General features: G+C 50.0%; 1 protein-coding gene across 1 annotated transcript in view; it reads right to left on the minus strand.

Annotated features, from left to right (window-relative positions):
* Positions 1 to 21,373, minus strand: part of LOC103724019 (BEACH domain-containing protein B-like) — a 124,077-nt gene extending 102,704 nt beyond the window's left edge. Inside the window, 3 exon segments of the mRNA XM_039132591.1 lie at positions 15,520 to 15,583; positions 19,370 to 19,622; positions 21,216 to 21,373. Coding sequence (XP_038988519.1) covers positions 15,520 to 15,583; positions 19,370 to 19,491 — 186 coding nt within the window. The 5' untranslated portion in view covers positions 19,492 to 19,622; positions 21,216 to 21,373.
* Positions 21,374 to 21,744: the final 371 nt, after the last annotated feature.

The raw sequence follows: 21,744 nt of genomic DNA on the forward strand, positions 1-21,744 counted from the left end.
GTCATTAAATGAACACGGCTCAAGACGATCTCCGGATCATTGAACCGTCAGAGCGTATGGCTCTCCCTGACCGCCGGTTCATTCGGTATTAAATGCACTCACCATCCACGAACCCCAGGCCCACTACGGCCGGCGGTTCAACAACTCCAACAGGTCCGATCGACCGTGACAACTCTCTGACTCCGGTCTGATCCGGCCTTATTCTCCACTACGCCATTAATGGGCTAAATCATTACAAAAGGGACAAACTCCCCTGTCACCTCCCAGGAAACGCAAAACCCCACTATAAAAGGGGAGCCTGGGGGGAACGGGGGGGGAGAGATAGACACAATTGATGACATCAAAGCTTTCATCTTTGCTTCATCTTAACAAAATATTCTGTGCATACACTCTCTCTCCTCCTACCCTCTCCACATATTTGCCCCCTCTGACTTAAGCATCGGAGGGCCGGCGCCGGGGAGCCCGGCCACCGGTTTTTCTTGCAGATCCGGAGCCCCACCAGTGGAGGACGCAGCCGACCGGCGCACCGCCGTCCGCCCCCTGTAGCAGCGGAGCTTCGCCTTCCCCGGCTTCGCGGCGGCCCCCGGGTCCAATTTCCAGCAACAGTTGGCGCTAGAGGAAGGGCCCGAGTTCGCTGCCATGAAGCTGAGAAGTAAAGGGGCCTCCAACGCCTCTCGACGTCCTCCACCCAGTCCTGAGCGCTCCATCCGGAACTCACCACCTCCGGCCGAGCCAGTTCATCAAGTCCGGCCGGAGCAGTTCGATGCCCTGGTGCAACAGGTGCAGGCCTTGGCCACTGCTGTCCAAAGCCTGCAACCTAGGGGCCTCCCGACGGCACCGCCTCCTCCGGCACCAGCCCAACCGGAGCCCCCTACAAGCGGGCTTCCCACTCGAGGTCAGGATTCCCGGGTCCAGGCCTCTCTCTGGAGAGAGCATCTGGCCAGAGGTCACGAAGACTGGCCCCAACCCTCGGAAGCTGAGTCTGTTCCAGGACAGCCAGCACCCGAGCGAACCGCTGCGGCGGTCCTCCAGAACCATGAACTCGACCGGAAGGTCGAGAAGCTGGAGCGCCAGATTCAGGCACTCCATGGAAGAAAATCGGGGCACACCGGCGACTTTGAGTTCAGTACAAAGTCGCCCTTCTCCCCGGAGATTGAAGATGAACCGGTCCCGCTACGGTTCAAAATGCCCCAGGTGGAGCCTTATAGTGGCAAGACCGATCCCCTGGACCACCTGGAGAGCTACCGGGTCCTAATGACCCTCCAAGGAGCCACGGAAGCCATGATGTGCAAGGCCTTTCCGGCGACACTCCGAGGACCAGCCCGGCTTTGGTTCACCGGGCTGAAGCCGAGTACTGTCTCTTCCTTTGAACAGCTCGGCCGACAGTTCGCTGGCAATTTTGCCGCCAGCCAACCTCAGCGGCGGACATCCGACTCCCTCCTTGACATCAAACAAAAGGAGGGAGAGTCCTTCAAGGAGTATCTGGACCGGTTCACCGCCGCGACATGGGAGGTCCGGGAGCTTGACCAGTCTATCGCCATGTCGGCACTAAAGACTGGGGCCCGGTCCTACAGATTCCTCTTCTCGATTGAGAAGAGCTTCCCCGCGGACCTCACCGAGATGTTCGCCCGGGCGCGGAAGTACGCCAAGGCGGAAGAAGCCGTGGCAGCCAGACGGAGCGGGGCCGAGCCAAACCCCAAGAAGAGACGCCGCGAGGAGCGCGGCCAGCACCGGAGCCCGTCCCCGCGACGAGCCAAGAACCCGCCTCGCCCGAAGAGTCCGCCCCGGCTGCGAGGGCCACCACAGCAAAGGTTCCCACCGCGGGCCCCCGCACCCGAAAGGAGGTACGAAAGTTACACTCCTCTCAATGCTCCTCGGGCCGAAATCCTCATGGAGATCGAGCACCGGGATCACATCCGGCTCCCACCTCCAAAGCCAGACACCAGAAGCCGGCGTGACCTCCGGAAATATTGCTGCTACCACCGGGATCACGGCCATGATACCGAGGAGTGTTACCAGCTCCGAAACGAGATCGAAGCGCTCATTCGCCGAGGGGCGCTCGATCGGTTCGTGCAAGGCCGGCGTGAAGGGAAGAAGCCGGCCGAAGGAGCAGCACAGCCTGAAGGTTCGAACGCCAACAGGCCCATTGCCGGCGTCATCAACACCATCCGAGGCGGAACCTCGGTGGGAGAAGCCTCAGGGGAAGGAGCCTCTTCGAAGCGCCTGCGCATCTCCGAAGCTATCTCCTTCTCGGACGAAGATCTAGAGGGAGTCGAGACTCCCCATGATGATGCCGTGGTCATCTCCCTGATTATAAATAAATTTGATGTAAAACGCATCCTAGTTGATAATGGAAGCTCGGCGAATGTTTTGTACTTCGGTGCGTATTGTAAAATGGGGATGACCAAAGAGCAGCTACGGAGGATGAACGCTCCGTTAGTTGGGTTTACTGGGGATTCAGTCCCAGTAGAGGGCGAGATTGACCTTCTGGTCACAGCCGGGCTCGCCCCTCGAGAGAGCACCGTGAGCATGAGCTTCCTTGTAATACGCCTGCCCTCGGTGTATAATGCCATCCTCGGAAGGCCAGGACTCAACGCCCTCCGAGCAGTGGTCTCGACCCACCATCTGCTCATGCGATTCCCTACCAGCCAGGGAGTGGGCGAAGTCCGAGGAGACCAAATGGTGGCAAGGCGATGCTACCTGGCAACCCACGAGTCAAGGCGACCAGCCGAGGTGCCTGCTTCAGCAACCGACCAGCCCTCGACTGAGGTTATGGAGGCACGGAATGACCCCCGGAAAGAGCGGGTAGAGCCTGGTGAGTTACTGATCCAAGTTCCCTTACAAGAGAACTCTCCTGAGCTAACCGTGCAGATTGGCTCCGGCCTCGACGAGCGCGAGAGGGGTCGCCTCGTCGACTTTTTGCGGGACAACATGGATGTCTTCGCGTGGTCGCCTGCGGATATGCCGGGGATAGATCCTGAGATCATGGTCCACCGGCTCCAAGTAAAGCCGACCAGTAAGCCCGTGCGGCAGAAGAAGCGAGGCGCGGCCCCTGAACGACAGCAAGCGGCCGCCGAGGAAGTCAGCAAACTCCTCGCGGCTGGCTTCATCCGGGAGATAGCCTACCCGGAGTGGCTCGCCAATGTGGTCCTCGTCAAGAAAGCCAACGGGAAGTGGCGCATGTGCGTGGACTACACCGACTTGAATAAAGCCTGTCCAAAGGACAGCTTTCCACTTTCCAGCATCGACCAGCTCGTGGACTCCACCTCAGGTCACGAGCTGCTAGCATTCATGGACGCCTTCTCCGGATACAACCAGATCCGCATGGCACCAGAAGATGAGGAGAAGACAGCCTTTATCACCGACGGGGGGACCTACTGCTACAAGGTGATGCCCTTCGGCTTGAAAAATGCCGGGGCAACTTATCAAAGGCTGGTCAGCCGGATCTTCAAAGACCAAATAGGCCGAAACATGGAGGTCTACGTGGATGATATGCTGGTGAAAAGCAAGGCGGCGCAAAACCATATAGCCGACCTCAATGAAGCATTCTCCACGCTCCGAAAGTACCGGATGAAGCTTAATCCAGCCAAATGTGCATTTGGAGTCACCTCCGGCAAATTCCTTGGCTTCATCATTACACAGCGAGGAATTGAGACCAATCCAGAGAAGATCCGAGCCCTCCAAGAGATGACGCCTCCTCGGACGGTCAAGGAGGTACAACGGCTCACGGGCCGAGTAGCAGCCCTCGGGAGGTTCATCTCCCGCTCAGCCGAGCGCTGCCTTCCATTCTTTGCGGCCTTAAAGAAGCCGAAGAATTTCTTGTGGTCGGACGAGTGCCAGCAATCTTTCGAAGAGCTCAAGCATCTGCTGGCTTCCCCTCCCCTGCTTACAAAGCCTCAACAGGGCGAGCTTCTTTACCTATATCTTGCTGTTTCCCCAGTAGCAGTAAGCTCGGTCCTGGTCCGAGAGGAGGGCAAGCTCCAGAAGCCAGTATATTACACCAGCCGGGTCCTGAGGGACGCCGAGACCCGATACTCCAAGCTTGAGAAGACAGCCTATGCTCTGGTCATCTCAGCTCGAAGACTCCGACCCTACTTCCAAGCCCACACAGTGGCGGTGCTCACCGACCAACCGGTCAAGCAAATCCTGCAGAGATCAGACCGTGCGGGACGGATCACCAAATGGGCCATTGAACTCGGGGAGTTCGACATCGAGTATCGGCCTAGACCGGCGATCAAAGCACAAGCGCTCGCGGACTTTATAGTCGAGTGCACTATACCAGATGAGGCCGAGCCCAATCCCGAGCCTGAGCCACCAACAGAGTCGACCCCGAGTTTGACATCGACTTTGCACGTCGATGGCTCTTCAAACTCGGGGGGTAGTGGAGCAGGACTTATCCTTACCAGCCCGGAGGGGGTGGTCGCCGAGCAGGCCTTGCGCCTCGAATTTCCTGCTTCCAACAACATGGCGGAGTATGAAGCACTTGTCGCCGGGCTCAAGCTAGCCAAGGAGCTAGGAGTGAAAGGCTTGAAGGCCTTTAGCGATTCCCAGCTCGTCGTCAACCAAATTGTAGGCGACTTTGAAGCCAGAGACCCAACCATGCAGAAGTATCTTCAGAAGGTACGGGATCTCGCCTCGACCTTGGATTCCTTTCACATTCAACATGTTGCCAGGTCGGAGAACCTCAGGGCCGACCAGCTATCAAAGCTGGCGTCCTCTCGCATGAGTGAGCTCCCTAGGGAAGCGGTACTGGAGTATCTCCAAAAGCCCAGTACAGACGAGCCCGAGCAAACCCTCTGCGCCGAGTTCGAACCAAGCTGGATGGACGAACTCATCAGTTATTTGCAAGATGAAGTCCTCCCCATTGACGAACAAGAGGCTCGTCGAGTCAAGCGCCTCGCCACCCGATACGTACTGTACGAGGGGAAGCTCTATCGGAGATCCTTCACCTCTCCACTCCTCAGATGCCTCCGCCCAACGGAGGCGGATTACGCCCTGCGTGAAGTCCACGAAGGGATCTGCGGAAGCCATCTAGGAGGGCGAGCGCTGGCCCACAAAATTTTGCGCCAAGGATATTATTGGCCTACACTCCAGAAGGATGCCATGGACTTCGTCCAAAGATGTGATCGGTGCCAAAGGAATGCCAACATTCAGCGCCGACCCTCGGCTCCTCTGACTTCGATTAGCTCCCCCTGGCCTTTTGCCCAGTGGAGAATCGACATTCTTGGGCCATTTCCACTGGCCACCGGGCAAAGGAAGTTCCTGGTCGTCTCCATCGACTACTTCACCAAGTGGGTGGAAGCAGAGCCTCTAGCCCGGATCACCGAGCAGAAGATGCGGGATTTTGTCTGGAAGTCCATTATCTGCAGATTTGGGCTTCCCCGCATCCTTATCTCCGACAACGGCCGCCAGTTCGACAACATTCACTTTAGGGAGTTCTGCTCCGAGCTTGGCATCGACCATCGCTTCACCTCGGTCGCGCATCCTCAGACGAACGGAGAAACCGAGGTAACAAATCGTACTATTTTGCAGGGTCTCAAGGCCAGGCTCGACAAATCCAAAGGACAGTGGGTCGAAGACCTATATAATGTCCTGTGGGCTTACCGGACAACGTTCCGTGTCCCCACCGGCGAGACTCCCTTCAACCTGACATATGGAACGGAGGCCGTCATCCCGCTAGAGATCGGGCTTCCTTCTCCCAGAGTCGAGCATCATGACGCCGGCTCCAACTCTTCGCAGCTCAGAAATAATCTCGACCTGATCGAGGAAACAAGGGAGGCCGCCCGAGTCCGAATGGCGAGATACCAGCAAAAGACAGCCCAGTACTACAATGCCAGGGTCAAGGTCAAATCCTTCAAGCCAGGAGACCTTGTCCTTAGGAGAGCTGAAGCCTCCCGACCGACTGAGCAAGGAAAGCTGGCCCCAAACTGGGAAGGCCCATACCGAGTCACGCGCATTCGCCGACCCGGGACTTACCAGCTAGAGTCCCTAGATGGAACTCTCATTCCGCGGAGCTGGAGCTCTGAGAATCTCCGCGTGTACCATCAGTAGGACCCCAAAGGGGTCCACTATTCAATTATTGAATTTCATTTATTCCATTCTGCGGATTTCATTTCATAATAAATTTATGGTTTACGAACCTATTTTTGAGCTCACCAATCCTCCCCGCTATATTCTGATGGCAGGTGTGCTCCTACCCTGAGACGTCAGGATGCCCCAATATATTGGGATGCCCTGCCACAACGGGATGCCCCGACCCGTCGGGATGCTCGAGACGTCGAGATATGAGTTAGCGGTCCTCTCTGACCGGACGAGCTCGGCTCGTGCTCCATCGGCAAGAGTTAGCGGTCCTCTCTGACCGGACGAGCTCGGCTCGTGCTCCATCGACAAGAGTTAGCGGTCCTCTCTGACCGGACGAGCTCGGCTCGTGCTCCTACCCTGACCACGGTCAGGATGCCCCGAGACGTCGGGATGCCCCGATCCGTCGGGATGCCCCGAGACGTCGGGATGCCCCAGTTATCGGGAAGCTCGAGACATCGAGATATGAGTTAGCGGTCCTCTCTGACCGGACGAGCTCGGCTCGTGCTCCATCGACAGAGTTAGCGGTCCTCTCTGACCGGACGAGCTCGGCTCGTGCTCCTACCCTGACCACCGTCAGGATGCCTCGAGACGTCGAGATGCCCCGATTTGTCGGGATGCCCCGATATGTTCGGGATATGATCTTTATTGGTCAAACGAGTTCGGCTCGTTCTTCATCAACCCTGGCTGGCGAGCTTGCCTCGCTCTTTATTATTGGATTTCTCCATTGGATTTCTCTATTGGATTTCTCTATCGGATTTCTTCATTGGATTTCTCTATGGGATTTCTCTATGGGATCTCTATCATTGGATTTCTCCGTTATTGGATTTCTCCATTATTGGATTCCTTTATTGGAGTTCCCTTTCTCTGGATTTCTCTGCCGACGACCACAAATAGCGGAGTCTGAGCAGAGATGCGTCTCAAGTCGCCTCAGCGCAGGGACGCGTATTATTTAATGTCTCGGCATTATCTTATTTATCCTATGTCTCCGGATTTCTCTGCCGACGACCACAAATAACGGAGTCCGAGCAGAGGAGCGTCTTCAGTCGCCTCGGCGCCAGGACGCACACGGTACAAGGTACCATTTATTTAACGTTTTTACGTTACTTTACCTTTTTTGGGATTTCTCTGCCGACGTCCACAAATAACGGAGTCCGAGCAGAGGAGCGTCTTCAGTCGCCTCGGCGCCAGGACGCACACGGTACAAGGTACCATTTATTTAACGTTTTTACGTTACTTTACCTTTTTTGGGATTTCTCTGCTGACGTCCACAAATAACGGAGTCCGAGCAGAGGAGCGTCTTCAGTCGCCTCGGCGTCAGGACGTGCATGGTACAAGGTACCATTTATTTAATGTTTTTATATTACTTTACCTATTCCTGGATCTCTCTGCCGACGCACTACAAGAATAGATGCCGAGCAGAGGAATGTCCCTTATCGCCTCGGCGAGGGAATGTTTGCGACACTAACGCATTATTATTCTAAGTCCGGTGAATCCCCGTCACGAGCTGACGAGCATTCGACCCATTCGTTCGAAACGAATCTGGTCCCCCCCGGCAATGCAAGGGTCGAAGTTCGCTAACTTCGCCGAAGTCCCAGTGACCGCCTTAGGGCTTGGTCAAGCCCTGGGATAGGCTCGGAACAATGGAGCCTAAATCCTCGGTATAAGCACAAACGTTGCTATGCCATTAGTCGAGGGACCGAGCGATGGAGCTCGGTAAGCCGAACCTAAACCCAAACCCTGTGGCGGGCGAAATTAGAGGCCATAGAGCCCAAGTCCTCGGAACCTAAAACGGATCCGAGCAGGAAAACTTAGAGCGACAATCGAATTTCCAAAAAAGAAATGTATATTCATTTCAAAAGAAAGCCCGTGGGCTAAGTACAAAATTAGGGCTTGGCCCTTACAAGTATGGGGGAAATAACAAAAATTACATTAAGGCTCGAGCTCGACTACCTCGGCCTCGGCAGCACTAGGAGTGGCTGGCTCGGCAGCCGGGACCACTTCGATGGCCTCGGCAGCAATAGGAACGGCCTCGGCAGCGACCTCGGGGGCGACCTCGGCCACTTCAGGGGCGGCTACGGCCGCCTCTGCCTCCGGAGCCTCTGTCTCCGCCTGCACCCTTCCTGCTCCTGGTTTGAGCAGGTTTACATCGAAGTCCGGGAGAAGCCACCGCAACTGGTTGCGGAAATCCCGGAAGCCTTGGATTAACCCATTTACGCCCTCTTCGGCCATGAGTTCGCGAAACTCTGCCGACTCACGGAAGAGCGCCACTGCGTTCTGGGCATTCTCCTTGGCCTCCATCTCCCGAGCCTCATGGTACGCGGCTCTCCGTTCAAGGTCCCTGAGCTCCCGCTCGAGCTCTAGGTGGCGGCCGTGGGCGTCCTCCAACTCCCGCCCACGAGCGGCCAGTGCTTCCTCGGCCTTAATTCGCCGAGCCTCTGCGGCGCGCAGCTCGGATCTCGTCAACGAGTGCGCGCCCTTCTCCTCGTCGAGCTCAGCGGTTAGAGCTCGAATTTCCTCATCGGATGGAGCACCCGTTGTTCGGCCTCGGAGGCCTGATGCTTCTCTTCGGAGGCCAGGTACTTGGCCTCGGCGGCCATGCACCTCCTCTGGGCCTCCTCAAAATTGCGTTCGTGTTTCCGGGCCTCCCCCCGGAACTCGCGAACTAGGTGCATCAACATCTCCGTCTCGTGCACGTGCTGTAGAAGAGAGATGTGAGGCGCCACAAAACAAGTAAAATGAAGCAACGAACAATCTCTATAGGAGGGAGATCTCACTTACCCGGACGATGTTGCAGCGAGCGGCGTCCATGAAGATATTGTAGCTCATGGACTGCATCTTGGCCCGATCAGCCGGGAGCATCGCGAGCCGAATCACTTCGCGTGCTACCTGCGGGTTTTCGAGGGCTGAATCGCCCTCGAACACGGACCAGGAGGGTGCATAGGGCACCCGTTCCTCCGAGACTGGCAGGCTCGGGAGGCCAGCATCAGCTGGCCTAGATGGAGCCGGCCCCGAGGCTCCTCGACTGCTCCCCGGCTGGGAGCTAAGGGGCAGGGGTCGGGCGAGCGGCCGATCTGACTGCCGCACGACTGTGGCGGGTTGCGCAAGCACGGGACCCGCAGGACTCCTCCCCTGGTCGGCAACTGAAGCGTCCTGCCGACCAGGGATTTGTGTTAGAGGCACCGGGCATAGGGGCGCCATCGGGGCTCTGGATCCCGAACCCCCGGGACCCGCGCCCTCTCTCCGCTCAGCCTCAGGGCGCGCCTCGGGGCGCGCAGGCCGAGAAGGCCCCGCCTCGGGATGAGCGGGGCGGGAAGGACCCGCCTCGGCCGCTGCTGCCATCGAGAAAGTCGAGGCGGCCGAGGTCTTCTGCTTCTTCCTCGGCTCGGCGGGCTCTCCAGAGAGCTCGGCCGCCCTCTTTTGGAAGCGGGCGTAGAGGACTTCGCTCTCGGTCACCATTTTTGCGATGTCTGCAAAGACGAACAAAATTAGAACATTAGAACAATAAGGAAATAAGAACTGCAATAGCTATCCTTACCCTGAGGACGTGCCGAACTCAGGCCCACGTTCACCAGCGCGTCCTCGCTGATGAGGCCGTTCAATAAGATTCCGTCCCCGAGGCTGCGGACGGCGTCAAAAATCCCCTCCTCGCGAGCGGTAAGTCGGGGGAGCTTGTTGATGGATTTGAGCTGGGGTGGCCTCCACCTGGGGTCAAACCCCCAGGACCGTTCAGAGCCCAGGAAGAAGAACTTCTCCTTCCAGCTATGAATGGACGAGGGGGCACCGCGGAAGAGTGGTGGGCCCGCCCGAAGGGCGATGTAGAGCCACTCTCCGTCTCCCGGACTCGACTTAAAAATAAAAAGTCGCCGGAAGACGCTGACAGAGGTAGGAATCCCATGTAACAAACACAGTGACAGGAAACCCATCACTGTCCTCCAAGCATTCGGAGTGAGTTGTGCCGGGACCAACTGGCATACCGTCAACAACTCATTCACGAACCCATGAAGAGGAAATCGGAGGCCGGCCCAGAGTGACTCCGAATGCACTCCGATCCGGCCTGCCGGAGGATCGGTTACCCGATCCCTGCGCCTGGCGGGTTCCAAACGGAACCCGCGGAGAGGGAAGAACCACTGTTCCACCATCTCCACTTCCAGGACGCTCATGGTGGGCACAGTTTCATTAGGGGTGGAACCCATTGTAGAAGAAGAAGAAGGGGATTAAACAAGAAGAAAAAAGGACAACCTGGGGAAGATGCCGGAAAAAAGGGGCTTCGGTCTCAGGAAGGTAAAGAACAGAGCTAAAGGCAGGAAGCAATAGAAAGAGGACGGAAGGCTGGGGAGGGTTTAAATAGACCTCCCCAACGGCCTGGATCAGCAAGAAATGCTGTATCCTGTTGAGATGACGACACGCGTCGATCTGAAAGACAGAACGGCACCCCTAATTAAGGCCAGCGCTTCGAACGACGAAGCGCCCCATTGGATCGTGCGGAAAGGCGTCCGCAATCAAAGATCGTGCAGCTCCATCATGAGCCCACGACGCGAGGACGCTTCGCGAAAGGTGTCCCAATAATGAGGCCTTTTTGGGAAACAAAAGGCGTCGCCTATTAAAGGCACCTCGAAGCTTCCGACAATTCAAAACGCGCGATATACTATTAATTTTTTGGAACTGAAAAGACCCATTAATAGCTACTTCCCGCGCTCCAGCTGGTAGCCAACTGGAACTCGGAAGTCGAGGGGTAGTGTTGGGGGAAAAACCCCAAGTCATACTGTTGCGGAGGCGCTCGGCCAGAGGGCACTGACCGGGAAGGCGCTCGGCCAGAGGGCACTGACCGGGAAGGCGCTCGGCCAGAGGGCATCGACCCAAAGGCTGCTCGGCTGGAAAGTGCCGAGCAGAAGGAGCGTTGACCGGAGAGAGCGCCAAGTAAAGGCACCCGACCAAAACACCCAAGTGCGTCTGCTCGGCCGAAAAGAGCCGACCAGAGGATGCCGACCAGAGATAGCACCAAAGGGAGGCGCTCGGTTAGGAAGCGCTTGCTCGAAAGACGCCGATCAGGGATACTTCGAAGGCAACCCCGCCACAGGGCGCCCTACTGGGCGACCAGCTCGGCTCGGCACCCCTGCCGAGCCGATGCCTTAACCAAGCACTCAATCCTCCAGGGGATTTGACAACTCGACTACAACTTGTCGCCTGCCATAATCTCTAAGCCGTCAAGGCATAAGATCTCCGCAGGTATTCGGCACAACCTGCCATTAATGCATGAGACTCCCTCAAGTCTCCGATGCACCCAGTCATTAAATGAACACGGCTCAAGACGATCTCCGGATCATTGAACCGTCAGAGCGTATGGCTCTCCCTGACCGCCGGTTCATTCGGTATTAAATGCACTCACCATCCACGAACCCCAGGCCCACTACGGCCGGCGGTTCAACAACTCCAACAGGTCCGATCGACCGTGACAACTCTCTGACTCCGGTCTGATCCGGCCTTATTCTCCACTACGCCATTAATGGGCTAAATCATTACAAAAGGGACAAACTCCCCTGTCACCTCCCAGGAAACGCAAAACCCCACTATAAAAGGGGAGCCTGGGGGGAACGGGGGGGGGAGAGATAGACACAATTGATGACATCAAAGCTTTCATCTTTGCTTCATCTTAACAAAATATTCTGTGCATACACTCTCTCTCCTCCTACCCTCTCCACATATTTGCCCCCTCTGACTTAAGCATCGGAGGGCCGGCGCCGGGGAGCCCGGCCACCGGTTTTCCTTGCAGATCCGGAGCCCCACCAGTGGAGGACGCAGCCGACCGGCGCACCGCCGTCCGCCCCCTGTAGCAGCGGAGCTTCGCCTTCCCCAGCTTCGCGGCGGCCCCCGGGTCCAATTTCCAGCAACACTGTTAATAGAATAATGAGCCTACATGTTTGTCACTGTCACAAATGAATTCAATGGCTAGGAGTCCAATAAACTAATGAAGAAATGAAACACAAAAAGTAAATCTCAAACATCATTTTTTGAATAATCATAGTATGCCAAACCAGGCCAAAGAACTAAACCAATGCGCAATCGGTATGGTTCAGCTGATTTTTTCAAAAAAAGTCTTGAACCATTCCGAACCAAAACCGGTGGGAACCGCTTGGTTCGCACCAGTCTGAACTGGTTCAGTCCCTCCTCTTTCAATAATGGAGAGGCCTAAGAAGACCTCCCAAGCCTTCTCAAGCCTTTCTTCCCTTTCATTTTCAAACCCTCCCATTTTGCCAAAAACTCCATGATTTCAACGATTAAAGGAGGATCCAGCCCAAAACAAGGTGAGGTGGCTCTCCCCCATGTCATTTTCAATGTCCAAAAATGCCTAGATAATTGAAAAATAAGGGGAGGTCATGCCAAAATCGAAAATCAGAACCGGCATGCCACAGTGTACCATATGTCGGTACAATACTAGTTCGGTACTATACCAAACTGGTACGAGTCCTGGTACCAATTCGGCTAACCTTGGAAATAGTCATGGGTTTAGAAACTATTTAGGCAAATACAAAATAGCATTTAATTGTAATGCATTAGAAGTATAATTGGTATGAAATTTACAAGAGCATCCCATGTACTTGCCAAAGTAACTTCAGCTTCTTGGTCTATGGCTAAGATCAATGCAATTTGGAAAAAGACAAGGACAATAGCAAGAGAGTTGATCATTGTTTACATTCAACTGTTTCAAACTAGTTGTAAATTCATATCAATCTAGATGAAAATAGTTTGAGGAAATAATTGGATAAATTGAATTAGTACAAGACAAATATTAAAGCAAAAGAAAATTAGCAGTAGTTTGTTGGTTACTAGATGTTAAAGCAAATTAGCAGGAGTCTAGTAATGGCTAGATAATCATGGTTAGTCAATGTAAGACCACTTGGGAGTGGCAAGTAGAGGCATACGTGGACCTAAGTAAGATAGGATTAAATTAAGTTTGGTCAAGATTCACCTCATTACTATGTTACAAAAAATAGAGCAACAAGGACAAATTTGGCAATTCTAGCAGTTATAATAGTCAAAATTTTCATTTTGGGTTTCTATGAGAAGTACAACTATATCTAAGCAACTCAAGGGTTGATCAGGTGATTGGTGAGGACTGATAGTTAAGTTTGCTGCTTGACAAGAAAAAATGAGCCCAACTCGGCCAGGGAAACCACATTCTTTCTCAACTAATAAAATTCATGTAGAATGCCTTTCAGTGGCCAGCCATACGGCACTTTTATAGCTTTTCTTCTTGGCTTGTTTCACAAGTGACCTAGAGCTCTTAATAAGCAACTAATCAATGTCCTATGGACACTCAAAATCATTCTTAAAATGCTGCCCAGATTCCCATAAGACCTGGATAGAATACCAAAACTAGGACCTTCGCACATCAAACCACCTTAAAAATAGGACTTCAAAATCAACTCCAAAAAGCAAACTAAAAGCAAACTAAAAGCAAACTATTTTGTTCCAACACCTTGAGCACTAGGTCATTTGAATTCAATCTCAATTGGACCTTATTGTGATCAAAGACCTGCTAGAAAGGATGAAGTCATACATGATGATTCTTAAAAGCAACCAAGTCATTCTAACAACTTTCCCAATAGGATGAAGCAAGGACCGATGTTTACTTCAAGGGCAATTATTTTTCTCTTAACAAAAACATTATTATGCTCATTTGAGATAATTCCAGAATAATTCATATGTTGAATAACAAAAATAAGACTGAACTTGATGGTTCAGGCCCCGCGAACCTGACTCAAAGATTGGTTTCATAGCTTAAAGCTTCAGCAAGACTCTGAAATCAAAACTTGAACTTGTCAATTTCAGTTTGAACCAGCCCAAAAACAGGGTCAATTTTAGAGACTCAATTGAAACTTGCTTATGGACTAAAAATATATATGGTGAACTTCTCCCGAAATATTGGTCATTTCTCCATTTCTGCTATTTTCAAGAAGCATTATTCAAGGTTCAGATTGAACTTTGCTAAGTTGTGTGAATATTATAGGTATTGTATATTTGATTCTAAAGAGCTCAGTCTACTTCTTACCGAGCTTTAGATAATATAGAGCTTAAACCTGATAAACATTTATCATTAACTTATTATCAAGCAAGAAAATAGTATATTATACTCTAAAATGATGTGGAAAACAAGCCTTAATGAATCAAAAGTTAAGTTCCGATGGGACAACAGGGCATCCCACCATCCCAAGTGTCAAGCGGGGCACCACTCCTGGTGTCAAACAAGACCAAGGACAATAGATCCACCATTTCAAGCATCAGGACGCAACGTCGTACCCAAGGTTCGTCGGACCGACCGTACCAATATACCGGTGAGCACCAGTACCGAACCGGACACGCGCGCGGGGACGCGACGCGCGGACGCGAAAAAAATTGCGCACATCGCGTCTGCGAGAAAAAAAACAACGCAGACGCGTGCAGATGCGGAAAAAAATGACCCGTTAAATGCCACAGAGTGGCATTAAATGGCCCACGCGAGTTGCCAGCCCACGCGGGCTACCAACCCGCGTGGGCGCGCTGCCCCGCACAGGGAACCACACGCGGAAACTGGGAATCGTGCATGGGCGCATTTTCCTACTAGGGATCCGGCCGCAGGCACGGTTCCCTAGGAATCATGCACAGGCACGCGATTCTCCGTTCACGCATCCGCACGCGGATGAAAAAAACTACACGTTGCCGCGTTAAATGCCACAGAGTGGCATTAAATGCAACTCTATGGCATTAAATGGCCCACGCAGGCTGCTTGCTGCCCCGCGCTGGAAACCACACGCAAGTGCGTTCCCGGCGCAGGAAATCCCGTGCGGGCGCAGTTCCCAACTTGGGGAAGCGCTCCCGGGGAACCACGCACGCGCGAGAGCGGTTCCCAGCTTGCGCCCGTGCGGGCCCGCTGCCCCCCACGCGGGCGCTCGCAGGGAAGCCGCGCTTGGCCTAGCTCACACCGGTGCCGGCTTGCCGGTACACACCGGTTCAAGTACGGAACCAAATTTATATGTTGTACCGTACCGGTGCCTGTCGGCACCGGTTCGGTACGAGCTGAACTGTTCCGATCGGTTTAGCATACCTTGATCATACCATTCCAAAGAAAGGCTAGAATGCTCTGTTCCACGAGATATAAATCCTTGCTAATGAACTTCACAAAAAGAAACATAAATGACAAGCCAAACATGATGAAAAAAATATAGAGAAAAGATAACCATCCCAAACAAAGGAAAAACAAGAAAACCAACAAAACTAGGAATATTAGTCAGGTATCATATTTGAAAACTATTAAATGATAAAGCGATCAAGACTTTAATAAGCTAGTATGAAACTATTTGTGATTGACTTGCAAACCCATCATCAATAGGAATAATTTGCAAAAGACTTAATTTTGAGCACACCAGAGAGTCAAGCAATATGAACCAATACACCACATACCTTATCAATGGCATTCTCGTATCTCTGCCAAAGTGTACTTAAGACTGCCTCCTCACCAACATCCCTTGAAAGAGAGGGGAAAAAACAAAATATGATGAATTATTTAATAATCAAGTTCACATAATAAACTTCCAGAGTAAGAGTGCTTAAACAAGATTGATTGCTAGCAAAATTGAATTTCACAATTTGAATTTCACAATAATAACTATGTAATGGGAAGTACGTACAAGTTAGAAATCTTCTAATAACTAATGAAAAGAACAAATAAGGAAATTTACCTCATAACATACTATCCAAAAATTAAGAAGACTAAGTAAAAGGAAAAGAGAAAACAATTTATGAAAGCTTTGTTTCAGATATGACATGTTGCAACAAACTTTCTTCTTAACATATGAGGTCAAAACATGTCAACTGATAGTTTGCTAAGATTAGCAAAGTGAATATAGTAGGAATTAAAGGAGGAACAATTCAAGAAAATGCATTTGTAATGTCTAGGGAGAAAGCACTAGTGTTCAATGGCTTCAGACTTTTATTTTAGTAGCATGGTTTAGTCATCATTCAAGACGATATCATGAAAATGTTCATAGTTCCTCAATAATTCAGTTCAAGGTAAAGATGTGGTAGGTAGCATAGGGCACTTGAAGGGAGAAGTGTCACTACATTTGGTGTTCTTTATCAAAAATTTACAGAAAGATCTCTTGGATACAAAGGTTCATTTAGATGCCCTTTTTTTTTAATCACAAAAGGCCAGACTACCATAAAAAATATTCAAGGCTAGTTTTCAACTTGCATTGAGCTAAAGCATTGTAAATTGCCATACCACTGTTAATGGTCAAGACATAGCAACCAACATCATTAATGGAAGAAGAAAGTGGAAGAAAAGGAAGGAAGGACAAAAGGAGAAAACAGACAGATCAGTTTTCCCATCCTACTTATGTGGCCACTTCAAGTTTCCACATTTGGCTAGGAAACCTCATTTGCAAAGAAAATGGAATCTGGTTCCATGTAAGAGGTAAATAACGCCCATGTTTCTTTAGAAAAATCCTAGGTGATCTCCAAGTTTATATAAAAAGAAGAAGGTGGAAACCTAATCAAGTTCATTCAGATTTCAAAGGGACTCTTAGGAAGTAGGTGTCCTTTTCCATGTCCAAGGGACAAAGTATCCTATTATAGTGCAGCCACACCACCAGCAGCACATGTAATGTCATACGAGTTGCTCAATCACCTCTGAAAGAATGGTTTCTTTTTTTTACTCAAAGTTCTATCTAAAGTACTACACACTAAAAAATCATTGGCAGCTATGACATGACAAAAATAAGAGGATTCAAGTCTTCAAGTTCGTGATCACGATCCACTTGCATATTCAGCAAAAATGCATACCTTGTGCCAAGGATCGCCGAACCAGTACCGGCCTTGTATATCTAAAGTCCGGTATGGCCTTGTACCAACCGGTTCCGGTTTGGTACGGGCCAGTTCGGCATTCCTTGCTTTGTGCCTTGATGTCAAAAAAAATATGTATTGGCTTAAGAATTTTGTTATGCACTTCTATCAAACCAAGGTTTTCCAAACAAGTTTGTAGCTACCATGGGAATGGCATCACAAGCACCTTAGAAAAAAATTAGGCATTGATGTTTTACAATGGGTTGGTAACAATCAAGGTCTGCTGGGCTGGTATCGAGGCTCGCACCAGCCGGCGACCGGTTAGGTATGGTACAGGTCCGTACCATACCGTGCTGGAGTGTACCGAATCAAGGAGAGGGAGGGAGAGAGTGAAGAAGAAGCAGGAGGAAGAAGAGAGAGAGAGTGGCAGGGAGAGGGAGGGAGGGAGAAGGAGAGAAAACTCTAACCCTACGAAACTAGGGGTCAGAGAGAAGAAGGCGAGAAAGAAGGATGAGAAGAGAGGGGAGAGGGACAAGGAGGGGGAGGGGGAAAAGAGAGATATATTGTTCGGCTGCACAGAGTTGGAATCATCATCGGGGTCGGGGTCAAACAACCGTCATCAGTGGTCTTCGACTTCACATACAGTGGAGCTTTGAAGCTCCCATCATGGCAAAAGATGGGCAGAGAGAGAGATCGGTCGAGTGAGAGAGAGCGAGAGAGGGAGGGGGGAGAGGGGAGATCGAGCAAAGATTGGGGCCATGGAGAGTTAGGAGGGGGGAGCAGGCCTTGGGGGTCTATTAAGGGTCGAACCATCCCAACCACCCAAACCATTCCAGTTCTTGCCCATTTCAGTTTGATACATCCTGGACCGCTCGGTCTAGAATGGTTCAACTAACCTTGGCAGCAATCATGTGGCCATGCTAACTGATACGGTTTCATTTCTCATTCATCTTTAAATTCGTTTTTCCAATGACCAAAATGAAACCAAATTTTTTGGCACTTCTCCATCAATGATCACCGTGACTTGCTTTCTACTGCAAGTAAGTCAAGTTCAGAATATCGTTGCACTTCAGCTCCTGATCATCCTCTAGTTTCTTGATCGTCAAAGATCTTTTACCAAGAACTTTATTTTCACAATTCACAATTCTCCTACAAAGTTGCAGACTCTCGTATGCTTCATGAAGGCCAATAGATCATCTTTATAATTACATAATTGAATTAGTTGCAATTAGAAGAGGCAAAGATCTCTTTAATCTTTTCCATATGCTCCTTTAATTATCAAAGGATAAGCTTGTAATAGGAAGGATTATTTTCTACTCCAACAAACCATTAGGGCTGTAGCTATCCAGGGGGTAAGTAACTTGTGATAGAAAGGATTATTGGTAACCACCCCCAAATCAGCTAACCATCAATTAAGGATATCTACTATTTGGTAGACATTTCAATGATTAGTGGAATAAGTTGTGGAAAAAGTGAAAAAGTAAACCAAGAAGATAAACCTCTACTGGTTAACTTTATTTCACCCTCCTTCACGAAATAAAGTTAACCAGATTAGTGGCTTTTGAGGGCACTGACCAAATAACCTTAATCCCAACCTTTTTCGAGTGTTTGGCTGGTTAAACTGATGACCTGCCCTTAACCAGCCAATACAACGAAACACACTAAATCAGCCTGCTACTCCCTCATTAAAGATTTGACCAGGACCTTGCGACTTATTTGAGTCTAGTTGAGACCCTATAGATAGAGACACAAATATCAGGATTTATCCTTATGTTTAGCATCTGCTCTGTGAAACAGAAAACATAAGAAGGAAGCAAAATGACGATGACATGGGACAACTACGAATTCTAAAGCATCATCATGCACAATCCTGTACACTTGGCACATTGGACACTCTGTACCTGCTAATGTTGTAGATGTCATACTACCTACTTCCTCTTCCAAAGAAGATCTACAATTTATAACATGGTTTGCCTAGTGATGAAAATGTAACCTATTCTTCATCTTGCATTTGCAAGGGGTGGTTTACCAATGTCATAACAGCATATGTTATCATTTTTAGCATTAATTTGTCATTGTTTTGAGTCTGTGGTCTTCCACATTGCATACACAGGTCTTCACAAATGCATGTATTAACTCTATGCCCTAAAGTAGGATCACCTCGAGACTAGAAAGTATCAGGTCTCTTGATTGTTGTCTTCACTGCTTTTTAGTGGTGGTCTTCTGTTATGTGCCTTTTCTTCTGCTTTTCAGAAAATGGGCATTTCAAGCAAGGAGGGGGGAAGGTGATAAAAGAGAGAAAGGACTAGAGCAGCAGTATGAAGATCATTTTGTAAGTCTATAAAACTAAAAGCCAACACAGTACTAGTCTCAACAGACACCTAGCTCAACAATCGAGAGAAGAATAACAGAATAATCTCTATCAGATGAAGACAAGCAATGTCATGGAAGTGATGATGAAATATCATACCTGAAACGGAACCTTGGGGAGGGCGCAGAGAGCTTATCTGCATGAGCCCACGAGCCACCCTCCCCAGTTTGGCCACCAGATGATCTCTTAATAAGATCAGCGACACCCTTCACGATATTCATACTTGGCAATGTGATCTGTGACTCACAGACACCCTTGAAACCCACAATCAAAACATGCAGAAAGAATTAGTACTTCTGCCCCTTATCCCTTGAAGAATCATTTTTAAATTCATAATCTGCCAATGAGTTTCCTGCAATGAGAAAAAACAAGAAAAGGCAATGACAAAAAAATAATAACAATAGCTACTCCATGTAGCATCTTTAAGCTAAAATTGTGAAAGTCAAAAAGGCAATAAAAGGAAGGTTAGGCCAAAAAAGTTGAATGGTGAGCTTGGTATATCAACAGCCAACAAGACACAAAGGTTTCAATACAAACAGAGTCGGCGAAACCGTCCCAAACTGGGTGGTTCCAGCTGTACTGATGGCTCACCGGTACAGTTTCGGCAACGGAAACGAAATCCGTTGCCGAAGCCGGAGAAGGAGAAGAAAAAAGAGAGCGAGCAGGGGAGAGAGGGAGAGGGCGGGAGGCTGGCAAAGGCCGCGGGAAGCGAGGATACAGCCGCTTTTTCTGTTTCGAACGAAATAGGGGTCCGTCCTAGGCCTTAAAAAAATTTGTGATTTTTAAGTGAAGGTGGCAAGCGAAATTTTTTAAGGCCGCTGACAGCGTAGGGGAAGGGATTTGGGATGTGGTGCGGCCTAGATATGCTGCAGAAATTAGTCACCCTATTTTTCCTCAAATGAAGACTATGGTTTATGTTGTGAAACGGTGGAAGGATGGGATTAGGGCATGCGGTTTAGACCTGAAACTTAGAGACTTGGGCATTAAGGGATTTAGGGCTTGGGCGTGATGGAAGTTAGCGGGTGGAAGAAGAAACAATAGAGATGCTGCGGTTTGGATGCTAATGAGATAACTATGGCTGAATAGAAGAGTCTCACCTCTATCCTAAACGCAATGATTTTTCAGCGTCTTACCAAAGAAAAAGGAACCTCTGAAATCTCACCAAAGGAGGACAAAGAAGCCTCTTGCCTCCCAATCACAAAGAAAGTGGTCATTCTATGGTAGCTTATGTTTTGCTGAGCATCTACTTTCTTGAAAAAAGTTGTATGAAATATCTATTATATCCTTAATAAAGAGAGACCTTATCCATAGATTTTGATAGCTTCGTTTTTCTGTTGACCACACCTTCCCCTTTCTTTTCCCGCGAACCAAACAAGTCCTAAGGAACAAACTGTCCCGCAATCAGAACCCTAACAATGAATGTGTAAACTTCACCGTGATGCTAACAGGCAAAACGATGCCTATATCAAAAATAATAATGATGATGATAAAACATAATAAAATAAAAGTCAGCTTATCATAATAAAATATCAAGTAAACAAGAGAAAATCCACGATTTAAAAAAAATGCACAAATACAAGAAGACAACAAAGATTTAGGCACAGATATTCATAGCGAACGATAAGCGCAGCAAGATTAAAGCGAGTTCAGAATAAAATTTAGATCCAACCTCAACAGATCATAGGAAAAACGGGAGATGGAATCGGCAATGTAGGGCTCGAGGGAGAGGTAGTCGGAGAGGGTCATAGGTTGGAAGAACCGGTGGGAGATCCACATCAAGGTCTAGGGATAGGGCTTGATGGAGAGAAGGGATGGGAGATCAGCGCAGCTAGTTCGGTTTAGATAAATAAGGAAGAGGGAGGACAGCGTGAGGAACAAAGGCCAGATATAGATGAAGAAAAGAGAGGAAGGGGGCGAAAGGACAGGAATGATATAAGAGACTCACCTATGGGATTGAGAGCGGGAGGCCTGGACGTGAGAGAACCGCTGCCGATTTGGCCGCCGGAAAGGAGAAGTGGAAAGGGAACGGGGAGGGATGCGATCGGGATCGAGTTGGGGTGGGAGGAACCGGGGCTGGGCAGGGGGATCAGTTGCACCGCAGCTTGGGCACGTTTGACCCACCCGAATTATATATTTATATGGACTGCTGCAATTTCACCTCCACTAGGTGTTAATTGCTGCCATTCTGACTCTTTGACTTTAATTTTACCAGGGTCCTGCCGACTGCCGTGCCATGCACCTGATAGGATATAGGAATATTGTAATTTTATTATAGAAAAATGTATTCAGGGAAGCCGGTTGCAATTTTGTTGCTGGGATGGAGTCTTGGAGATAAAGATGGGAATTTCATTTCTTTGAAAAATTCTAGTTGCACAACGCTTCTTCCTTTATGATGGTGGAGATTAATGCATCAGCAACCGGGTGAGGAACGGAAGAAGTGTAAGAGCGAGAGTAGGGAGATTTTGTACACTTAA

The sequence above is a fragment of the Phoenix dactylifera genome, chromosome 12 (genome assembly GCF_009389715.1).
Source record: "Phoenix dactylifera cultivar Barhee BC4 chromosome 12, palm_55x_up_171113_PBpolish2nd_filt_p, whole genome shotgun sequence".
Taxonomy (NCBI): Eukaryota; Viridiplantae; Streptophyta; class Magnoliopsida; order Arecales; family Arecaceae; genus Phoenix; species Phoenix dactylifera.